This window comes from Schistocerca cancellata, chromosome 5, assembly GCF_023864275.1.
Source record: "Schistocerca cancellata isolate TAMUIC-IGC-003103 chromosome 5, iqSchCanc2.1, whole genome shotgun sequence".
NCBI lineage: Eukaryota > Metazoa > Arthropoda > Insecta > Orthoptera > Acrididae > Schistocerca > Schistocerca cancellata.
The window spans coordinates 341,765,958-341,786,649 of NC_064630.1; the positions used below are offsets into that span (position 1 = coordinate 341,765,958).

The window sequence follows — 20,692 nt, forward strand, 5'->3', positions numbered from 1 at the left end:
TATTGGTTGCCGACTAAGACGAGCTACTGGCTATAACTGTTTCAAAATTGTTTTTAAACACATCGGTCGCTGTGAAGGCGCATAGTTAACTACAGTGCACCTTTATTTTGTTGCCTTTTAAGGCGGCTAATAGTTGCAATTGCTATACGTATTTTATTGATCGCATCCTTATTATACTGAGTATTTACCAGAAGTATAGGGTGTAAACTATTTTTCTTTTTTTTTTTTAAGTATTCACCTGGGACATTAAGAGAGTTGAAATTTATGGTTCTTGATGTTTGACATTATTGTTAAATAAGGTAATTGAAATGGTATCAATTTATTTGATCTAACGCCTTATCACGTTTCATTGTGGCTTATGAGAACCCGTAAGACCACTGGACCCAACTCTGTGTACCACCCTACGCATGGCAATTGTCCTAGCCGGTCTGGTGGTAGCACTTAGGAACTTATTATTAAGTTGTATATATGGTTCTCGGGCGAGACGTCGGATGTCATAGTGAAAACTCCACAATATTTCATCAGTGCAACTGGCCGACATCTTCAGGTGCGACCAACACACTGCTAAGGCAGAACCAGAGTCAGCCTATTTATGCCAGTCTTAGGCAGGAAGTGCACATGCGTGGAGGCGCCAAATTCGATGGCCAATAGCGACGACATCAACCGATTATTATTAAGTGTTTCCACTAATTTCATGCGATTTGTTACATCCAACGATCAACGGACACTGTCCGCCAGTACATGAGTTCTGGCTCGTCTTGGTTTAGCAGTGGTTGTTTCTTCGCGTTTCTACTTCACAATCACATCACGGAACTGTCGACTTGGTCAGTTTCATAAGGAGTGAAATATCAATGATGTACGACCCACGTGATATCTAGTAACCAGTCCAGTCACTGACATCTCCTGACCGACTCATTCTGTTTTTGCTGCTTTGCAAATGACAACAAAATACTCTGAGGGTGCTCCCTTTCGTCACATCTAGTGATCGGTTCTGCATTACATTGGGGTGTCTGGATACTTTTGGTCAGTTAATGTGTAAGCGGGAGAAACTCTTGGAAGAACGGGTCGGTTCTTGACAGGGTCTAAATAAAGTATCCCCCAAGTAAGGAAGCAAACGTGGAGAACTTCACACATTGTGCAATATTTTCTGGTGGTTTTTGGATGTACGAAAAATCGCACTTCATTTTATTTTCCTGTTCAGAAAGTTTTAGGAGCTACGTTTAGCAAATCCGAGGACAGTCCTGTACATACTTTTCCTGTAATTAATTGGAAATCATCGGAACCTAAAATTTTCGAAATATGTTGAGTTCATAGCTGTCACTTTCCTTAATCATGTAATTTTTAATACTAACACTAAAATTAATTTTAAACGTAAGTATAAAAAGTTGTTCCAAATTTTGTCACAAAACTAATTGAAACTGCCAAATAATGTATCATTCTAAAAAGAGAAAAGGAAAGCTGAAAACGTAGGAATTTTTCACAAAAGTCTAGCAGATCATATACACTCCTGGAAATGGAAAAAAGAACACATTGACACCGGTGTGTCAGACCCACCATACTTGCTCCGGACACTGCGAGAGGGCTGTACAAGCAATGATCACACGCACGGCACAGCGGACACACCAGGAACCGCGGTGTTGGCCGTCGAATGGCGCTAGCTGCGCAGCATTTGTGCACCGCCGCCGTCAGTGTCAGCCAGTTTGCCGTGGCATACGGAGCTCCATCGCAGTCTTTAACACTGGTAGCATGCCGCGACAGCGTGGACGTGAACCGTAAGTGCAGTTGACGGACTTTGAGCGAGGGCGTATAGTAGGCATGCGGGAGGCCGGGTGGACGTACCGCCGAATTGCTCAACACGTGGGGCGTGAGGTCTCCACAGTACATCGATGTTGTCGCCAGTGGTCGGCGGAAGGTGCACGTGCCCGTCGACCTGGGACCGGACCGCAGCGACGCACGGATGCACGCCAAGACCGTAGGATCCTACGCAGTGCCGTAGGGGACCGCACCGCCACTTCCCAGCAAATTAGGGACACTGTTGCTCCTGGGGTGTCGTCGAGGACCATTCGCAACCGTCTCCATGAAGCTGGGCTACGGTCCCGCACACCGTTAGGCCGTCTTCCGCTCACGCCCCAACATCGTGCAGCCCGCCTCCAGTGGTGTCGCGACAGGCGTGAATGGAGGGGCGAATGGAGACGTGTCGTCTTCAGCGATGAGAGTCGCTTCTGCCTTGGTGCCAATGATGGTCGTATGCGTGTTTGGCGCCGTGCAGGTGAGCGCCACAATCAGGACTGCATACGACCGAGGCACACAGGGCCGACACCCGGCATCATGGTGTGGGGAGCGATCTCCTACACTGGCCGTACACCACTGGTGATCGTCGAGGGGACACTGAATAGTGCACGGTACATCCAAACCGTCATCGAACCCATCGTTCTACCATTCCTAGACCGACAAGGGAACTTGCTGTTCCAACAGGACAATGCACGTCCGCATGTATCCCGTGTCACCCAACGTGCTCTAGAAGGTGTAAGTCAACTACCCTGGCCAGCAAGATCTCCGGATCTGTCCCCCATTGAGCATGTTTGGGACTGGATGAAGCGTCGTCTCACGCGGTCTGCACGTCCAGCACGAACGCTGGTCCAACTGAGGCGCCAGGTGGAAATGGCATGGCAAGTCGTTCCACAGGACTACGTCCAGCATCTCTACGATCGTCTCCATGGGAGAATAGCAGCCTGCATTGCTGCGAAAGGTGGATATACACTGTACTAGTGCCGACATTGTGCATGCTCTGTTGCCTGTGTCTATGTGCCTGTGGTTCTGTCAGTGTGATCATGTGATGTATCTGACCCCAGGAATGTGTCTATAAAGTTTCCCCTTCCTGGGACAATGAATTCACGGTGTTCTTATTTCAATTTCCAGGAGTGTAAATCTGATCCGTGTATTATTTTAAAACCTTGAGTCTTCTGTGTTTTCACCATAGTAGATTCGTACTTTAGATAGATACCTCTAACAGTGGCGAGTTCTACACTGCAGCTTTTGCTTGGAGAGTAGATTTTTCTTGCCGAGCGATACTTCAGCATGACAATAACGTAGTAGAAGGGAGAATCTTAGCACTTTTTTTCAGCGGTGGGGTTAAGCTATGTTTCTTGTACAGAAAGAGCCGTTCATCTACAATATTAAGTACTGGTTCAGACATATCGTTTATGTGCTGTGGTTGTGGACCAGTACCACTAGTCAATTAGATACATTACTACAGCATCTACATTCACACCGTAAAAAATTCAGTTTACGATGGAACTGTGGGGCTCTTCTTTAGTTTTCTTGGACCTTAATATAGATATTAGTACAAGAAGCCACTGTAAAAAACACAACTACTGATGCAGTAATCCTTGCAAATTCCCAGCACCCACACAGCCACAAAACATGCAGCTTTCCATTCGATGGTGCATTGCCTCATGTCTCTACCATTATCTGAGTCAATCTATCAAAGAGAACTGCAGATCATTAAACATATTGCTTCCAGAAATGGCTAGAGCTCTGCTCTGATTCACAATATGCTACAAAAATTACACTGTTCCTGTGCGAAGGGCAACAGCAGTTGCTCAGCAGCTACAAAGCCTGGTGCAAAATCATATATATCAGCAGCATAGCAGACAATCTAGCAAAACAGACTCGCAACAACAGACCCGGATTCTATGATACCAGCTTCATATCAAATTTTTCATTTAGTAGTAAAGACAAATTGTAATGCTTGGCACAGACTGGTGTAAATAAAATCACTTATAAACAGTGTGAAGAAGTGTGCATTGGAAGTCAGGCAGAGGTGTGGCATTCAGACTACGTGAAAATGAGGGCAGCTGGAGATTAAGGAAGAAAGATTCAACCTTTACTGATCATCTTTCAGTAGAAAACCATTCATATGATGAAGAAAAGTTCTACATTCTGTTAAAAAAAGAAAAGCAGAACGATGACCCTTCTGGAAATCAACAAACACATGACACAGAATGCCAGCCTAATGTTAAACGATCAGACTCAGTTTCCATTTTCCCTTTGTTAAATTACGTTTTCCTTACAAACACTAGATTCAGGCTAAAATTCGTCTTATTTCCCATAAGTTATTAAATATACCTCCACAGAAAAACATTATTTACAGCTAATGCAATTATTTCTATGTGACGAAAAAGTGTTTTCCCATGTAAATACGCTATGATTTTCGCATCTTATGTACAAATAATATCTGTGTACGTCGCATATCGCGTTCATCATGTTTATCTGCTTTTGCGATAGTCGGTTCTCACCTGAAGATGAGCTGAGAAACCAACAGCCGGTGTTTGACCAACTAAATACAATTTGGCAGAACATTAAGACGTGTTTTATTTTTTATTATTAATATCATTTTGTGCCAAGCAGAGATGGAAAAATCCGTTCATGCTATAGATAAAACAGATTAAACACGGACAACGTCCGCTCGCCAGCTCACTGACTGACAAAGCAACACTCCGCTAAATGTGAGGCAGAACTTCAAAAGAATTTAACAAGAAGTAAAACACTTGCTTATTACAAGCACAGAAGCAAAACCAGTGCACCCACACAGATCGCGACCACATGATATCAGAGGGCGATATGTCACGATAACCAGGGTGGCGGAACCTTAAAGCAGAACACAAGGATCTTCCAAAAATTTCCCTTCTAGGCACCGAATGGTTGTAAAGCAGATGCTCACCGTAGTTTTCACGTCGTCCTGGACGATATTAAGACCGCCACAAGCCGCCGGTGCACCAGATAAGACAGCATATTCAGGGACTCGGAGTCCAACCTGTGATTCGCCGATGTCGAAGCAGGAAGCAAACTGCCAGCCCAAAAGCCTGGCCGCCCCTCTAACGGTGGTTAATTAGTTCGTCTCGGTACTCCAGGTGGTCCTAACTGCAGAGGCCAGTCCCTCGGCTGTTACGCAGGGCCCCCAGGAAAATGTCGTCCACAAGTCACAATATTTCAGCGGACGCTCAACCCTTGCCATAGCTCATGCACGAGACTTGATCCTCACGAAGCACTACATCGCTGCTACCTAGCAGGACTCCCGAGCCGCAGTTACCAGGCAACGGCCTTGAGGCGATAAGCTAGAGCGGCAACAATAAAGTCTCTCTCACGCCTCACACTTGTTTCTGATGTCAATGCTAAGCGACGTTGGAGTAGGTCTAAGGAGTATCCCATTGGATAGTGAATGTGACGTCGTCCTGGACGATATTAAGACCGCCACAAGCCGCCGGTGCACCAGATAAGACAGCATATTCAGGGACTCGGAGTCCAACCTGTGATTCGCCGATGTCGAAGCAGGAAGCAAACTGCCAGCCCAAAAGCCTGGCCGCCCCTCTAACGGTGGTGAATTAGTTCGTCTCGGTACTCCAGGTGGTCCTAACTGCAGAGGCCAGTCCCTCGGCTGTTACGCAGGGCCCCCAGGAAAATGTCGTCCACAAGTCACAATATTTCAGCGGACGCTCAACCCTTGCCATAGCTCATGCACGAGACTTTATCCTCACGAAGCACTACATCGCTGCTACCTAGCAGGACTCCCGAGGCGCAGTTACCAGGCAACAGCCTTGAGGCGATAAGCTAGAGCGGCAACAATAAAGTCTCTCTCACGCCTCACACTTGTTTCTGATGTCAATGCTAAGCGACGTTGGAGTAGGTCTAAAGAGTATCCCATTGGATAGTGAGTGTGACTCGTAGAGTCATGTGGAGAGATGAACCGCACTATACAACGTCACAACAATCCGATGAGTTTTGGGTTTGACAGATGTTTGCAGAACCTTACCTGCCAGCATGTGTAACGCCAATCGTGATGTACGAAAGAGGTTCTGTTACAACACGGGAGTGTTTTTCGAGGTTATGGTGTCGTGCGCCTATTGTACTTGAGAAAATGCTAAACACTGTGTACTTTGTACGGTAGAAGAACAGCATCCGTGAGGCAATGTTTTGTGGATGAAAACATTCCTGAAGTGTTCTGGCCCGTCTAGAGTCACGACCTGAACCCAAGAGAACAACTTCGCGATGAATTAGTGCGTCGTCTTCACTCCAGTCTGCAGTGCCCGAAATCACAACCTTCTCTGGTATCAGTTCTTGAGAAACAATGGGCTGCCATTCTTCGTAGACATTTAGACAGCCAAACAGGGTGCGTCTTGGGGTTCTACTGGGTTGTTGTTTCTATTTTGTGTACAATAATTCGACGATCGACCCAGCCGTCTTCAGCTGCTGCGAGGTTTGCTGTTGTGTGTACGCGCTGCTTAGTTGAAGTCGAGCACCTGAAGGAGACGGTACCGTTGCTCGTCGAAATATTGCGCATTGAATAGAAACAATAGCCCAGCAGGACAACCAGTAAAAAATTATCAAACAAAGCGCCGAGAAAACGTGAGAGATCAATTTTCTACACTTCATTGAAAGTGCACCCAGAAGAGCTCAGGCCATCATAAGCCGAAGAGTGGGGTCATCACATTTTATTGCATGAAACGTATTCACAGTTGCGAATGTGTACAACCAGCAGCTATACGATGGGATGACGATGATGAAAATTTTGCTGGACCAGGACTAGAACTCGGATTTCTCGCTTATCGTGAGCATTCACCTTACCAGTAGGCTATCCGAGCACGCCTGCCCGCCACGTACAAACTTACATATGTCTCCAACAGAAGTCGTACACCCGTAATGTATACAGAATGGTCCATTGATAGTGACCGGGCCAAATATCTCACGAAATAAGCATCAAACGAAAAAACTGCAAAGAACGATACTGGTCTAGCTTGAAGGGGGAAACCAGATGGCGCAATGGTTGGCCCGCTAGATGGCGCTGCCATAGGTCAAACGGATATCAACTGCGTTTTTTTAAAATAGGAACCCCCATTTTTATTACATATTCGTGTAGTACGTAAAGAAATATGAATGTTTTAGTTGGACAACTTTTTTCGCTTTGTGATAGATGGCGATGTAATAGTCACAAACGTATAAGTACGTGGTATCACATAACATTCCGCCAGTACGGACAGTATTTGCTTCGTGATACATTACCCGTGTTAAAATGGACCATTTATCAATTTCGGAAAAGGTCGATATCGTGTTGATGTATGGCTATTGTGATCAAAATGCCCAACGGGCGTGTGCTATGTATGCTGATCGGTGTCCTGGACGACATCATCCAAGTGTCCCAACCGTTCGCCGGATAGTTACGTTATTTAAGGAAATAGGAAGTGTTCAGCCACATGTGTCACGTCAACCACGACCTGCAACAAATGATGATGCCCAAGTAGGTGTTTTAGCTGCTGTCGCGGCTAATCCGCACATCAGTAGCAGACAAATTGCGCGAGAATCGTGAATCTCAAAAACGTCGGTGTTGAGAATGCTACATCAACATCGATTGCACTCGTACCATATTTCTATGCACCAGGAATTGCATGGTGACGACTTTGAACGTCGTGTACTGTTCTGCCACTGCGCACAAGAGAAATTACGAGACGATGACAGATTTTTTGCACGCGTTCTATTTAGCCACGATGCGTCATTCACCAAGAGCGGTAACGTAATCCGGCATAATATGCGCTTTTGGGCAACGGAAAATCCACGATGGCTGCAACAAGTGGAACATCAGCGACCTTGGCGGGTTAATGTATGGTGCGGCATTATGTGAGGAAGGATAATTGGCCCCCATTTTATCAATGGCAGTCTAAATGGTGCAATGTATGCTGATTTCCTACGTAATGTTCCACCGATGTTACTACAAGCGTTTCACTGCATGACAGAATGGCGATGTACATCCAACATGAAGGATGTCCAGCACATAGATCGCGTGTGGTTGAAGCGGTATTAAATAGCATATTTCATGACAGGTGGATTGGTCGTCGAAGCACCATACCACGGCCCGCACGTTCACCGGATCTGACGTCCCCGGATTTCTTTCTGTGGAGAAAGTTGAAGGATATTTGCTATCGTGACCCACCTACAACGCCTGACAACATGCCTCAACGCATTGCCAATGCATGTGCGAACATTACGGAAGGCGAACTACTCGCTGTTGAGAGGAATGTCGTTACACGCATTGCCAAATGCGGTGAGGTTGACGGACATCATTTTAAGCATTTATTGCATTAATGTGGTATTTATAGCTAATCACGCTGTAACAGCATGCGTTCTCAGAAATGATAAGTTCACAAAGGTAGATGTATCACATAGGAAGAAGCGAAATAAAATGTTCAAATGTACTTACGTTTTGTATTTTAATTTTAAAAAAACCTACATGTTACCAACTGTTCGTCTAAAATTGTGAGTCATATGTTTGTGACTATTACAGTGCCATCTATCACAAAGCGAAAAAAGTGGTCCAACTAAAACATTCATATTTCTTTACGTACTACACGAATATGTAACAAAAAATGGGGGTTTATATTTTAAAAAACGCAGTTTATATCCTTATGACCTATGGTACCGCCATCTAGCGGGTCAACCATAGCGCCATCTGGTTTCCCCCTTCAAGCTATACGAGGTTTGTTCTTTGTAGGTTTTTCGTTTGACGCTTATTTCGTGAGACATTTGGCTCGGTCACGATCAATGCACCACCCTGTATAACCATATAGGGGAGACATTGTAACTGCATTCATTTCGGAAGAACACAGCCACACATCCGTCGACTCCGGGCAAGCGACTTTCAATTAAACTCCGTGGTGTCACCGCCAGACACCACAATTGCTAGGTGGTAGCCTTTAAATCGGCCGCGGTCCGTTAGTATACGTCGGACCCGCGTGTCGCCACTATCAGTGATTGCAGACCGAGAGCCGCCACGCAGCAGGTCTAGAGAGAGTTCCTAGCACTCGCGCCAGTTGTACAGCCGACTTTGCTAGCGATGGTTACTGACAAATTACGCTCTCATATGCCAAGACGATAGTTAGCATAGCCTTCAGCTACGTCATTTGCTACGACCTAGCAAGGCGCCATTTGCTATTTATCTTGTGATGCATGTACCGTCAGACCGATGTTCACCAATTATGAATTATGTTAAGTATTCCAGTAGTTACTTACGTTCTTTGCTACTATAAATTCCCTTAACTGTTCCAGACCTTACGCCAGCCTGCGTGAGCTTAAACGCGTGCCTTTCGGCTTCCTCATAGTGGCTTGGCTGTCTTGCCAAGTCACAACAAAAATCTATCTCAAAGAGAATATACATAATGGATGTGCAAATTGTAGACAATTGGTTCACGACGTGTGGTAGTTTGGGTCCAGCTATGAGCCGTCATCTGATAGCCTGGCTATAAGGTCAGTGCTCGGAATAAGTGGGGAATCTAGGTTCGAGTCCTGGCCCCGCACAAGTTTTCACTGTCGTCGTTCCACCATTTAGCTACTGGTTCTCCATATTCGCAGCTAACACGCCGTAGCGCCTGTTCCTGCGGACATGCATGTTTCTCCATAGGAATATTGTGTCATACTGCAATATTTTCCCCATACTAATTTTCCCTAACATGTGTCCGAACACTTTTGATGAGATATTGTATGTTCTTAACCTCTGGTTGGACAAGGTTATCAACTAATAATTTTCTTTCAAGCTGAATTCACTCCATATTGCGTATAAGTTACAGATTCACAAAGAAAATATTCTATCATATCATAGAAATCGCCCATTGAAGTTTATCCGAAGATTACCTGTCTGCTTAAATGAGCAGTTAACGCACATGAAAGCTGTGTAAAACAACAGAGAAACGGTCTCTTAGAGTCTTGTTGCTGGGTTAAGTATAGGAGGTATCTAGTTCCTCATCACCAGATTGTGTACACTGAAAAAAAGAAAAAAGACACACTACGAAGGAATAATCTGAATGGTTCGGAAATCGGTGGATGTGATTTACTTATACAGACAGACAAATGATTACAGTTTCACAAAACATGTATGATTTATACAAGATAAAGAGCCTCACGAACTGAGCAAGTCAATATCGCGTTGATCCACCTCTAGGAATTAAGCAATCAGCTATTCAGCTTTGCATTTATTCCCAGAGTTGCTGGATTTGCCTCCTGAGGGATGTCTTACCAAATTCTGTCCATTTGGTGCGTTAGATCGTAGATTGTAGATTGTGAAAACCTTGAGCTGACGGGAGTTCCCTGGCCATAATGTTCGAATCGTTCTCAGTAGCGGATTGATCCGGCGACATCGCTGACGAAGTTAGGGTTGGCAAGTACGAAGAAAAGCAGTACACACTCTGGTCGAGTGCAGGCAGACATTATGTAGCTGGAGTATAGGCCCAGGTTTGCTTGCCATGGAGACAACAAAACGGGGCGTAGGATATCATCGACTTACTGGTGTGGTGTAAGGGCGCAGCGGATGACAACCAAGTGGCACCACGAACCACCACTCTCTGCTGTCGGGCCGTATGGCGGGTGACGCTCAGAGGCGTCTTCACGCACGTCTTTGCTGGTCATCGGGGTGCAGTTCGAAGAGGGACTCATCACTAAAGACAATTCTACTCCAGTAAATGAGATCCAGGACGATGATGCTTCTGCTGAGGCCATAGACAGCAGCGGGGTACCATCCTGACTGTCACCTCCGTACGTTTCGACAACCTGTACTCATGGTCTGTGGTGAAATTTCATTTCATAGCAAGGTCCCTTTAATTTGCATCCGCGGTAGCTTTACAACACAGCGGTACTTCGACGGTATTCTACGATCCGTTTTGTTGTCCTTCATGGCGATCCATCCTTGGTTTACATATCAGCAAGATAATGCCCACCTGCATACGGTGAGAATTTCTACTGTTTATCTTCGTGCTTTCCACACCCTGTCTTGGCCACAAAGGTCGCTAGCTCTCTCCGCAACTGAGAACGTTTGACGCATTATGGGCAGGGGCCTCCAAGCAGCTAGGGGTTTTGACGAGCTAATGCACCAGTTGGACAGAATTTGGAACGATATCCCTCAAGGGGACATCCAACAATTCTGTCAGTCATTGCCCAGCCATATACAGTAACTGCTTGCACAAGGGCCAGAAGTGAACCAACGCATTATTAACGTGCTCTATTTGTAATGCTCTTTTCCTTAATAAATCATCTAGTTTTTGCGAAACTGTAATGATTTGTTTGCCCGTACATTTTTTTCCTTACAGTGTATTATGTTAATTAAGAGAGCTACCTCTCAATGTCGCACGGATGACATGGATTGTGAGTATATAATAGTGTTGACGGTGATAAAAGTGGTGTATTGACGCCATTACCTCAGCACCACTCCGGCTAACGTCATTCACAGACGAGGGCATGGCGGCAATTTGCACCTTTTGTGAAATAACATTTTGGATATGGGGTAGAACCAATTCACTGGTTATACAGTAGTTGGTTCAGGGAGAAGAGCAGTTAGCCATGGACGGATGAATGACACACGTGAAACGAAATGACTGCTCGCAAAATCTAATATGTAACGAGCAATGAAGTACTGAGATGTAACTACCGTAACGTATAGTAGTCGTGCAGTTCTCAGGAGCTGGAGATTATGTGATTGGAGAACTACTGTCTATTGGATTTTCTGTGGAAGAATGATAGAGTTGGAAACATAAGTACACAGTAGTGGCTCTGGACCACTCAGTGTTCACTAAGTATTAAGGAGGGGTTTGCTGCCACTGTTTTCAGTAAAAATTACTGCACCTTGGGAACGACACATTAAACTGCCCCGTTATAGAATGCTCACACTAATAGGGAACTGCACAGTCGTTCTTGTGGTCTTCATTCCGAAGACTGGTTTGCTGGAGCTAACTACACTAGTCACTTGTGTGCAGGTTTTAATTTCTACGTAACAATTACAACCTAGAATCATTTTAACCATCTCACTGTCTCCAACCTATGGGCTCATTAATATCTTTACCCCATACCTCCCTCCATTACGTTTTCATGGCGCCACTGCAAGTGTCTTATAAATCGATTCGTTCTTTTAAGTCAGGTTTTGCATGATTTATTTTCGCACTTAGACGTAGTACCTCCCCATCAGTTATTCAGTCTACCAGTATAATCATCAGCATTCTTCTGTAGCAATATATTTCAAAAGTTTCTGTTCTGTTCTTTTCCAAATTTGTTTATTTTGTCCACATTTGATTTGCTCACAAGGTTACACCCCAGACAAAACTTTAATAATTATTTGCGAACACTTAAATTTCCCTTACTATCGTCTGATTTAGTTGAACTACATTGTTTTACCTCTGCTGATATTCATTTTATAACCTCTTTTCAAAACTTTGACTGAATGACAACGTTATCAGCAAACCTCAAAATGTTTTTCTTCTCCCTGAGCTTTAATTCCCTTTAAAATTCATTCCTGTATTTATCAGAGCTTGATCAATGTACAGATTAGGTAATACAGTGAACAGGCTACCATTCAGTATCACTCCCTTCTCAAGTACAGCTTCCTGCTCACTTCTTTCGATCTTTGCAAATACAGTCCAATTTCCGCACAAGTAATAGTTTTGTTTAGTAATTTAGTAATATCATGTTCCGTAGATCATTTTCACGATTACTTTGTCGATATGATGTGGAACAAGTCAGATTACAAGATATATATAGACACACATGAATAGTGCTAATATTAATATTACTGAAGTGATTCTTCAGTTTCTACCGGCGTATTTCTTGCTCGAACAGTCCATGGGTGTACTGCCGGTCCATAGTGTACAACGGGCACAATATTTCGGCGATCAGACATGTCACCATCGTCAGGTGCGCTGACAAACTGGGCTCCTGAGGGCGAGCGGGCGACTTAAATCCCCTCCCTTCGCGAGGCGTTCTCTCCGCAGTCCACGCCCGCGCGTCAGCTGTTGGTGAGACGCAGGCGTCAGTGTCAGTGGTGGCGTCGGTGTAATTGCCTCGTCCTCCCTAGTCGCCCGTTCGTTTCCTCTGCTGAGCGTCTTTTTAATTAGACTCAATGCTGGTTCCCATGCCCTGCTGAGGTTATAGTAACAATATCGGTTGATCAGTCCGTCCCTGGTACAAATTTCGATAGGCTCTCTAACGATGCTGTCCCAGTATTTAGATGTCTGTGCCAAGACCTGGTATGTTGGTTGCCCATTTCGTGATTTGCAGACAAACAGTGCTCTGCGACCACCAACTTGTTGGGGTACCCAAGTCGACTGTGGCTCTGATGTTCTCGGCAACGATCTTCCATGGTGAGCACTGTCTGCCCAATATAAGTCATCCCACATTGACGCGGAATGTGGTATATGCCGGCCTTCCGCAAACCGAAATCGTCTTTGACACTTCTGCGGGCGCGGACCGAGGAGAGAATGCCTCACGAGGGGAGGGGATTTAAGACGGCCGCCCACCCTTAGGAGCTCAGTTTGTCAGCGTACCTGACGATGGTGACATGTCATATCGCCCAAATATTGTGCCCGTTGAACGCTCTGGACCGGCAGTGCACCCATGGACTGTTCGAGCAATATTACTGAAATTTCCAGTTCAATACATGCAACTACATTTAGAGGTAAAAATTTTTTACCAGTTTTGAAACAGAAGCTTGTGCATGGAATAGAAGGAGTTGTCCAAAAGAAATGATTTCAAGCTAGATTACTTTATATTGTTGGGCAAATGATCAAAGATTTTTGTTGCTGGATAATGTACTCCTTTTTGAGCAACTGACAGCTTCAATAACGGATAGTAAAGGTCATTCTTCCTTCTAGTGTTATACGTATGAACATCACAGTTCTTCGCGAATTGAGATGGATTATTTTAACGAATCTCATTATCGAATATATGTACATTGATGGTGCAGTTAAAATACCTATCTCCTCGAACAGGTGACTTCATGACGTCCTCGGGTGAACACCACTAGTTATTCTTACTGCTCTCTTTTGTGCAATGAATACTTTATGTCTAAGTGGTGAGTTACCCCAGAAAACTATTCGATAAGACATTACTGAGTGGAAATATGCAAAGTACGTTAGGAGGCTGATCAGTTTATTTTCAAGACTAGCGATTATACGAAGAGCAAAAGAAACTGAACTTAATTGTTTGATAAGGTCAGTAATATGCTTCTTCCAGATCAAGTTGTCGTCAATGTGAACACCCAAAAATTTGGAGAAATCTATCTTATTAACTGAGCCCTGTTCATATGCTACATCAACAGTTGGTATGACTCTATTCGGTGTACAGAACTGGATATAATGAGTTTTTTCAAGATTAAGGAAGAGTCCATTTTCTGAGAACTACTTAATAATTCTTTGAAAGACATCCTTAACAATATCTTCATGTGCTTTTTCTGGAATGGTATTTATTACAACACTCGTGTCATCTTCAAAAAGTACTAGTTCTGCTTGCTCAACGTTAAGTGAGATGTCATTCACACGAATAAGGAACAGCAAAGGACCCAAAATTGAACCCTGTGGGACTCTGTTTGTGATAACTCCCTATTCACAAGAATTTACCACCCTCCCAACATTATCTGAGTTATTCAGTACAACTTTTTGCTTTTTGTTCGTTAAGTATTATTCAAACCAGCTGTGTGTGTGGCCTTCAATTCCATAAAACCTAAGTTTTTCTAAGAGTGTAACATGATCCACACAGTCAAATGCCTTGGAAAGATGGCAAAAAGTAGCAACTGGTGATAATTTGTTATTTAGGGCTTGTACTATTTGATGGATAAATGTGAAGAAAGCATTCTCATTCGAGTAATCCTTCCGGAATCCGAACTGTGACATGCTGAGTAAATTATTTTCACTTAAATTGGGTACTACTCTTGAAGACATAACTTCCTCGTATATTTTAGAAAATGAAGTAAGCAATGAGAGTGGTTATTATTATTTAAGTCTCTTGTCCCCTATCTTATGAAGAGGTTCGACAATTGCGTATTTCAATCCGTCTGGAAAAATTCCCTGTGCCAGCGAAGCATTACATATATCATTAAGGACTCCACTTGTTAAATTAGAACAACACTTCAAAATTCTGTTAGAGATTCCATAAACACCACGTGAGTTCTTGTTTTTCAGTATATTTATAATTCCCTTAATTTCAATGGAGGATGTTAGTGCTTTTTCTAAAGGCCTAAAGTCCTGGAGAATGGCATTTTTGTCATAATCTTTTGATTCTTCAACTGAACCCTTTAATCCTATTTTTACTGCTACATTCAGAAAGTGATTGTTAAAAATACTTGCAACTTGTGAATTATCACTCACAACATCATCATTTCGCTTTATTGCTATGGTATGCTGTGCACTGTCAGGCTGCCCCGTCTTCCATTTGACAATATTCCACATTGTTTTAATCTTATTATCCACATTATTAATATCTGTCAGAATACCCAAGCTTCTCGACTTCTTGATGACTTCCCTTAAAACATTACAATATCTTTTGTATAAGCAAGTAACGTCGGACCTTGACTTATTCTGACCTGTACATACATTTCCCTCTTCCTCTTACACGCGACCACTGTAACCCCATGCATTTTAACTCCATATGCACAGCATTGCGGTAGCTGGACGCTCGTACCAGTTTGGAACTGACGACTGATTCCTTTCGTTGATCTCATCTGATTTTTACAACCATCCTCTGGAATGCTCGACAGTACCCATCTGTCAGTACATGAGGTCTGCTTGGTCTTGATTCAACTGTGGCTGTTTCGTCGCATTTCCACTTGACTATCCCATCATCAAGAGTCGACTTGGCCAGCTTTAAAAGGATTGAAAATTCGCTGATCGATATGTTACTCAGGCGACATTCGATGATGAATTCACGTTAGCAGTCACTAAGCACTCCTGACCGACCAGTTCTGCTTTCACTGCTTTTTATATGTAGTACCTTAATATCTCTATACATCTGTGTGTTGGTTGTTTCTGCTCTGAGTCGAACCCTCTTCCCACAAACACATCACAAACTTTATGACCCGATGTTTTCTGCATGGTCGTAACTGCATTACTTAGTGGACTACACCTGTTAGTATATATTAACTGCTTCTCGTCCATATATTCACACTTCAACACCTGACCTGCTGTCCCGGACGACTAGATCTAGCGATATGTGGACCCACCATATATAAAAAAAGATGGATAGGTACAACTGCAGATATTTCAATTGGTGACTGAAGACTGCATAGTGAACAACATTGCATCAGCATTTGTGTTATTTCCAGACTAATAATTACTGCTATTACAAGTATTATGTTTTCAGTTTGGTTAGTACCTCCGAGTAAATGTGTTGAGAGCAAGCAGTTAATGTTTATTTTCCCCTGGACAGCAGGTCAGGCGTTGAAGTGTGAATTTATGGACGAGAAGCAGTTAATCTATACTGACAGGTGTAGTCCACTTAGCAGTGCAGTTACGACCATGCAGAAAACATCAGGTTGTGAAGTTCGTGATGTGTTTGTGGGAAGAGCGGCTGGCCGGAGTGGCCGAGCGGTTAAAGGCGCTACAGTCTGGAACCGCACGACCGCTATGGTCGCAGGTTCGAATCCTGCCTCGGGCATGGATGTGTGTGATGTCCTTAGGTTAGTTAGGTTTAAGTAGTTCTAAGTTCTAGGGGACTTATGACCACAGCAGTTGAGTCCCATAGTGATCAGAGCCATTTGACCCATTTTTTTGGGAAGAGCGTTCGACTCAGAGCAGAAACAACCATCACACAGATGTGTAGACATGTTAAGGTACTACATATAAAAATATCTGCACTTATACCCAATACACACTGTATGATAAGTTAGCATGTAATTCAGATCAGGGTTAGTACACGATGGGATGATAACTAAAGATATGTTCAAAGCCATTTTGAAATAATTCATTCAAAGTACCAGATTTATCAATACAACTTCATTTCCTACCGGTTTCACATCACAAATCCCAGGGAAAGCTGGACTTTGGTGCATTCAACATACTTTCCAGAACCATGGCACTTACTACGAATTTGCCTATGTCTTGGCTATCATGTTATTTGCTAACCATTACAACTTATTTCAGAAGATCAAAAAAACACCTTCTTCTCAATTGCTATAATGATTAGCAAATATCATGTATTTTTTGTATGTTCTGTGTAAATCACCAATGTCCAGGTTTCCCTCCAGTGATTATGGTTTTATGAACCAAAATCGGTAGAAGAATGACTGTTGTTGCAGGAAGAATAAAATTGTGTTGTTGCAGCTGGTGCTTTGCAATTCATTTTTCAAATACTCGACAGCTCTATACTATTGTTTCAACTAAAGTATAATATACCCAGAAGTCTCAATCATTGATACTACCTTTTGACCACTCTCTGAGCCCATGAGTCATGAACACTCATTTAAAAGAGGAGGAGGAGGAAATTAGTGCTCAACATTCGGTCGACAACGAGTTCGTTATAGTCATAGCACAAGATCGGATTAGGCAATGGTGAAGAAGTAAAGCAGCTGTGGCCTTTCAAAGGAACCATTCTTTCACTTGCCTTAATGGGGGGTAGGACGTCAAACGGACCGACTTGGAGCAAGAGAGGCACCACAGGACATTTTAATTTCCACTGCCTATCCTTTTACAAATAAATTCATAAAACTTTGTCAGCATGACCAGGAAGGATCCAGGATTCACAATCATAGCAGTGAAAGCTCGAAAACATAACGAAACGATTTTTTTACATGTTAAATTTCATCATTTTTTTCACTTACTAATGGCAGTATTTGTTGATATAGGAACACTTTTCTTCATAAGTAAGAGAGATTCTTTGAATTTTGCACAACATACAAACCACACGTAAAGGTAGATAAGACTCTAGAATTTTCCAAATATATTAAAAACTGTGGTAAAAATTTAGGTAATTAACTACAAAATTTGTGTTTTTTCTAAACATGAAGTTTAAAATATAACAGCTAATTCGGTTTTTCATAAATTAAATTAATTCTAGAGTTTCATACACCTGTAAGTATTATATGTATGCAGCGCAAAATTCATCGAGGAATCTCTCTAACTTATAAAGAAAAGTGTACCCACAGCAACAAATGCAGCCATTAGTAAGTGAAGAAATTATGAAATTTCGCACCGAACAAAAATTATTTTGTTATGTTTTCGAATTTCCACTGCAATGAGTGTGAATCCTGAATCGTCTCTGGTGATGCTGACAAAGTTTTATGAATTTATTTGTAAAAGTATAGACACTGGAAATTAAAATGTCCTGTGGTGCCTCTCCTGCTCCAAGTCGGCCCGTTTGACGTCCTACCCCCCTTAAGCGATTTTAGGAAATCACGGAGAAGCTAAATCTGGATGATCGGAAGCTGGTTTGAACAGCCGACCTCCCGATACGAGTCCAGTGTGATAGCCACTGTGTTACCCCGCTCGGTGACACTCATTTACATGACACACTATTTTACTGATTTCATCGCCATCTGTGTGTCAAACTGTTAACGTTGTACGCTGCAGTATCAGACAGCAAAAGTTTTCCACAAAATTCACTAAATTCTGATAATAATTGCACTATTTTGTCGACACCCAGGCCTCGGAGGAAGACGTCGAGGAGGGCATGAGCGCGTACAACGCGACGATGGTGGCGCTGGTGGTGTGGGGCTTGGTGGCGTACCCGTGCGTGGTGGCGCTGCGGCGCGCCTCGCGCTCGCTCTGCCACTACGTGAAGCGCCACCGCTCCAGCGTCGCCCCGTGCGTCGCCAGGTGCGACGAGGACGGCGATGGGGGCGGCGGCGGCGGCGGCGGCGGCAGCAGTGGCCCGTCGCCGCGTCCTGCACAGCCCTCGGGGCGGCGCACGCCGCTGCCCTCGCCGCCCACGCGGCCCACCACCCTCGCGCTGCCCCCGCAAGCTCCTCCCACGCTGCGGCGCCCGCCACCCCCGACGCCACAGAGACCGACGCCGCCCTCGGGCTACGACGTGCTGCAGTTCGAGGCGCCGCGCTTCCGCACGCCGCTGCCGCACTACCAGCAGGTCGTCACGCCGACGCCGACGCCGACGCCCACGTCAGAAGACTGCTCCGAGATGCAGCCGCTGTGCTTCGAGCTCAGTGAGCGCGCGCCGCCCAACGTCTACGTGCAAGACCCAGTGCAGCCGCGCATCCCCGAAAGGACGGACGAGCCGGTCTACGCGGAGATTTACGATGTCGTGCGGCGCTGATGTTGCCCAAGGCTTCCGTAACACTCCTAGTCTCTAATCTGCTGTCTCTGCCACTCTCTGTGAGCTGACTGCCTTATTTGAATATACTTCTTTATCCTCCATCCAAGTACCAAACCTATGCATTATTTAACTTTCATAAGGTATTAGCCTAAAGATAAGATATTGTTGCTCTAAACGCCATGAGACTTCCCAACCAAATGAAAAAAAAAGAAGTCCTCGCCACCCTAGGCAATACCATTACCATTCTCTGGCTTGTTGTGATGTGTCAGATGAGCAAATTCCTTTTCTTTCGCTCATTATCCCCCTTCGACGGTTTGCACATAGCCGCGCGGTCTAAGGCGCCTTGCACGGTCCACGGGCCTCCCCCGGTCGGAGCTTCGAGTCCTCCCTCGGGCATGGGTGCGTGTGTTGTCCTTAGCGTAAGTTAGTTTAAGTTAGACTAAGTAGGGCGTAAGCTTAGGGACCGATTACCTCAGCTGTTTGGTCCCATAAGACCCACAAATTTCAAAATTTTTTGCAGATATTTCACATCTGATGTTAAAAAAGAATGTGCCCTATTTTGAGAGGTGGTAGTATAGACCAAAACATGAAAAAAGTCCAGCAAACATGTCATCTAAAATGTATCCCTTAAGAGCTGCGAGCACTTGTTTATCTTCAAATGGTTCAAATGGCTCTAAACACTATGGGACTAACATCTGAGGGCAGCAGTCCCCTAGACTTAGAACTACTTAAACCTAACTAACCTAAGGGCAGCACAGACATCCATGCTCAAGGCAGGATTCGAACCTGCGACCATAGCAGCAGCGTGGTTCCGGACCGAAGCGCCTAGAAACGCTCGGCCACAACGGCCGGCTTTGTATCTTCTACTGCAAAATACATCTCTTCTATTACAAGTTCTTTGCTATTAGGAACCACATACAGAACAATAGGAAACAAACAAGGGCACATTCCTTTGTTCTTGGCCATGGATAGATCTTGCAGTAAAAATCTGCAGCAGTACAGTGTATTCACAATTCTAGATAACTGTAGCGCTTACATTAGTGCAAATGGAGTCCGATTTTGTTTTGATCCGTATGAGAAATACTTTTACACTGTACTTTTATCTTTGCACATATCAGCATTTTTGTGTGTGTGTGTGTGTGTGTGTGTATGTATGTGTGTACAGGATACGGGCTCGACGGTAGCACGCATTTTCTAGAGAATAACAGAATATCACGTTTGCCATTATCTGTGTGCAGTAATAGGCTGGAGAGTGCAAATATAATATTTCAATGTAAAAGCATTTCACAAACATATCACAGTTCCATTACAGCTTACGTAGTCCTGTGTGCTACACGTAGGCAGAACTGTGAACCATGGTGAATACAGTTTACAGGAACAACACTAATAGGTGTTTACTGTACCATGTATCCATGGAATGTGCCCTCATTTATTTGCTGTATTCTATAGATCGTTTGGAATATAAAGAGCTTACAGCAGACGAGACATTTTTCAGTAGCGGATTGAACAAGTGCTCACAGTTCTTAAGCAAAAGATTTAAGAGCCTATGTTTACTACACATTTTTATCTTGGTTTTGCTTTAATACCGTGAATACTTTATTCATTTCTTCTCAGCATTTCTAAGCCCTAT

General features: G+C 44.0%; 1 protein-coding gene across 1 annotated transcript in view; it reads left to right on the forward strand.

The window, feature by feature from the left end:
- Window positions 1-19,062, forward strand: part of LOC126188531 (insulin-like growth factor-binding protein complex acid labile subunit) — a 57,412-nt gene extending 38,350 nt beyond the window's left edge. Inside the window, exon 4 of the mRNA XM_049930132.1 lies at window positions 18,436-19,062. Within this exon, the coding sequence (XP_049786089.1) occupies window positions 18,436-19,062 (627 nt within the window). The remainder of the gene's footprint in view (window positions 1-18,435) is intronic.
- Window positions 19,063-20,692: the final 1,630 nt, after the last annotated feature.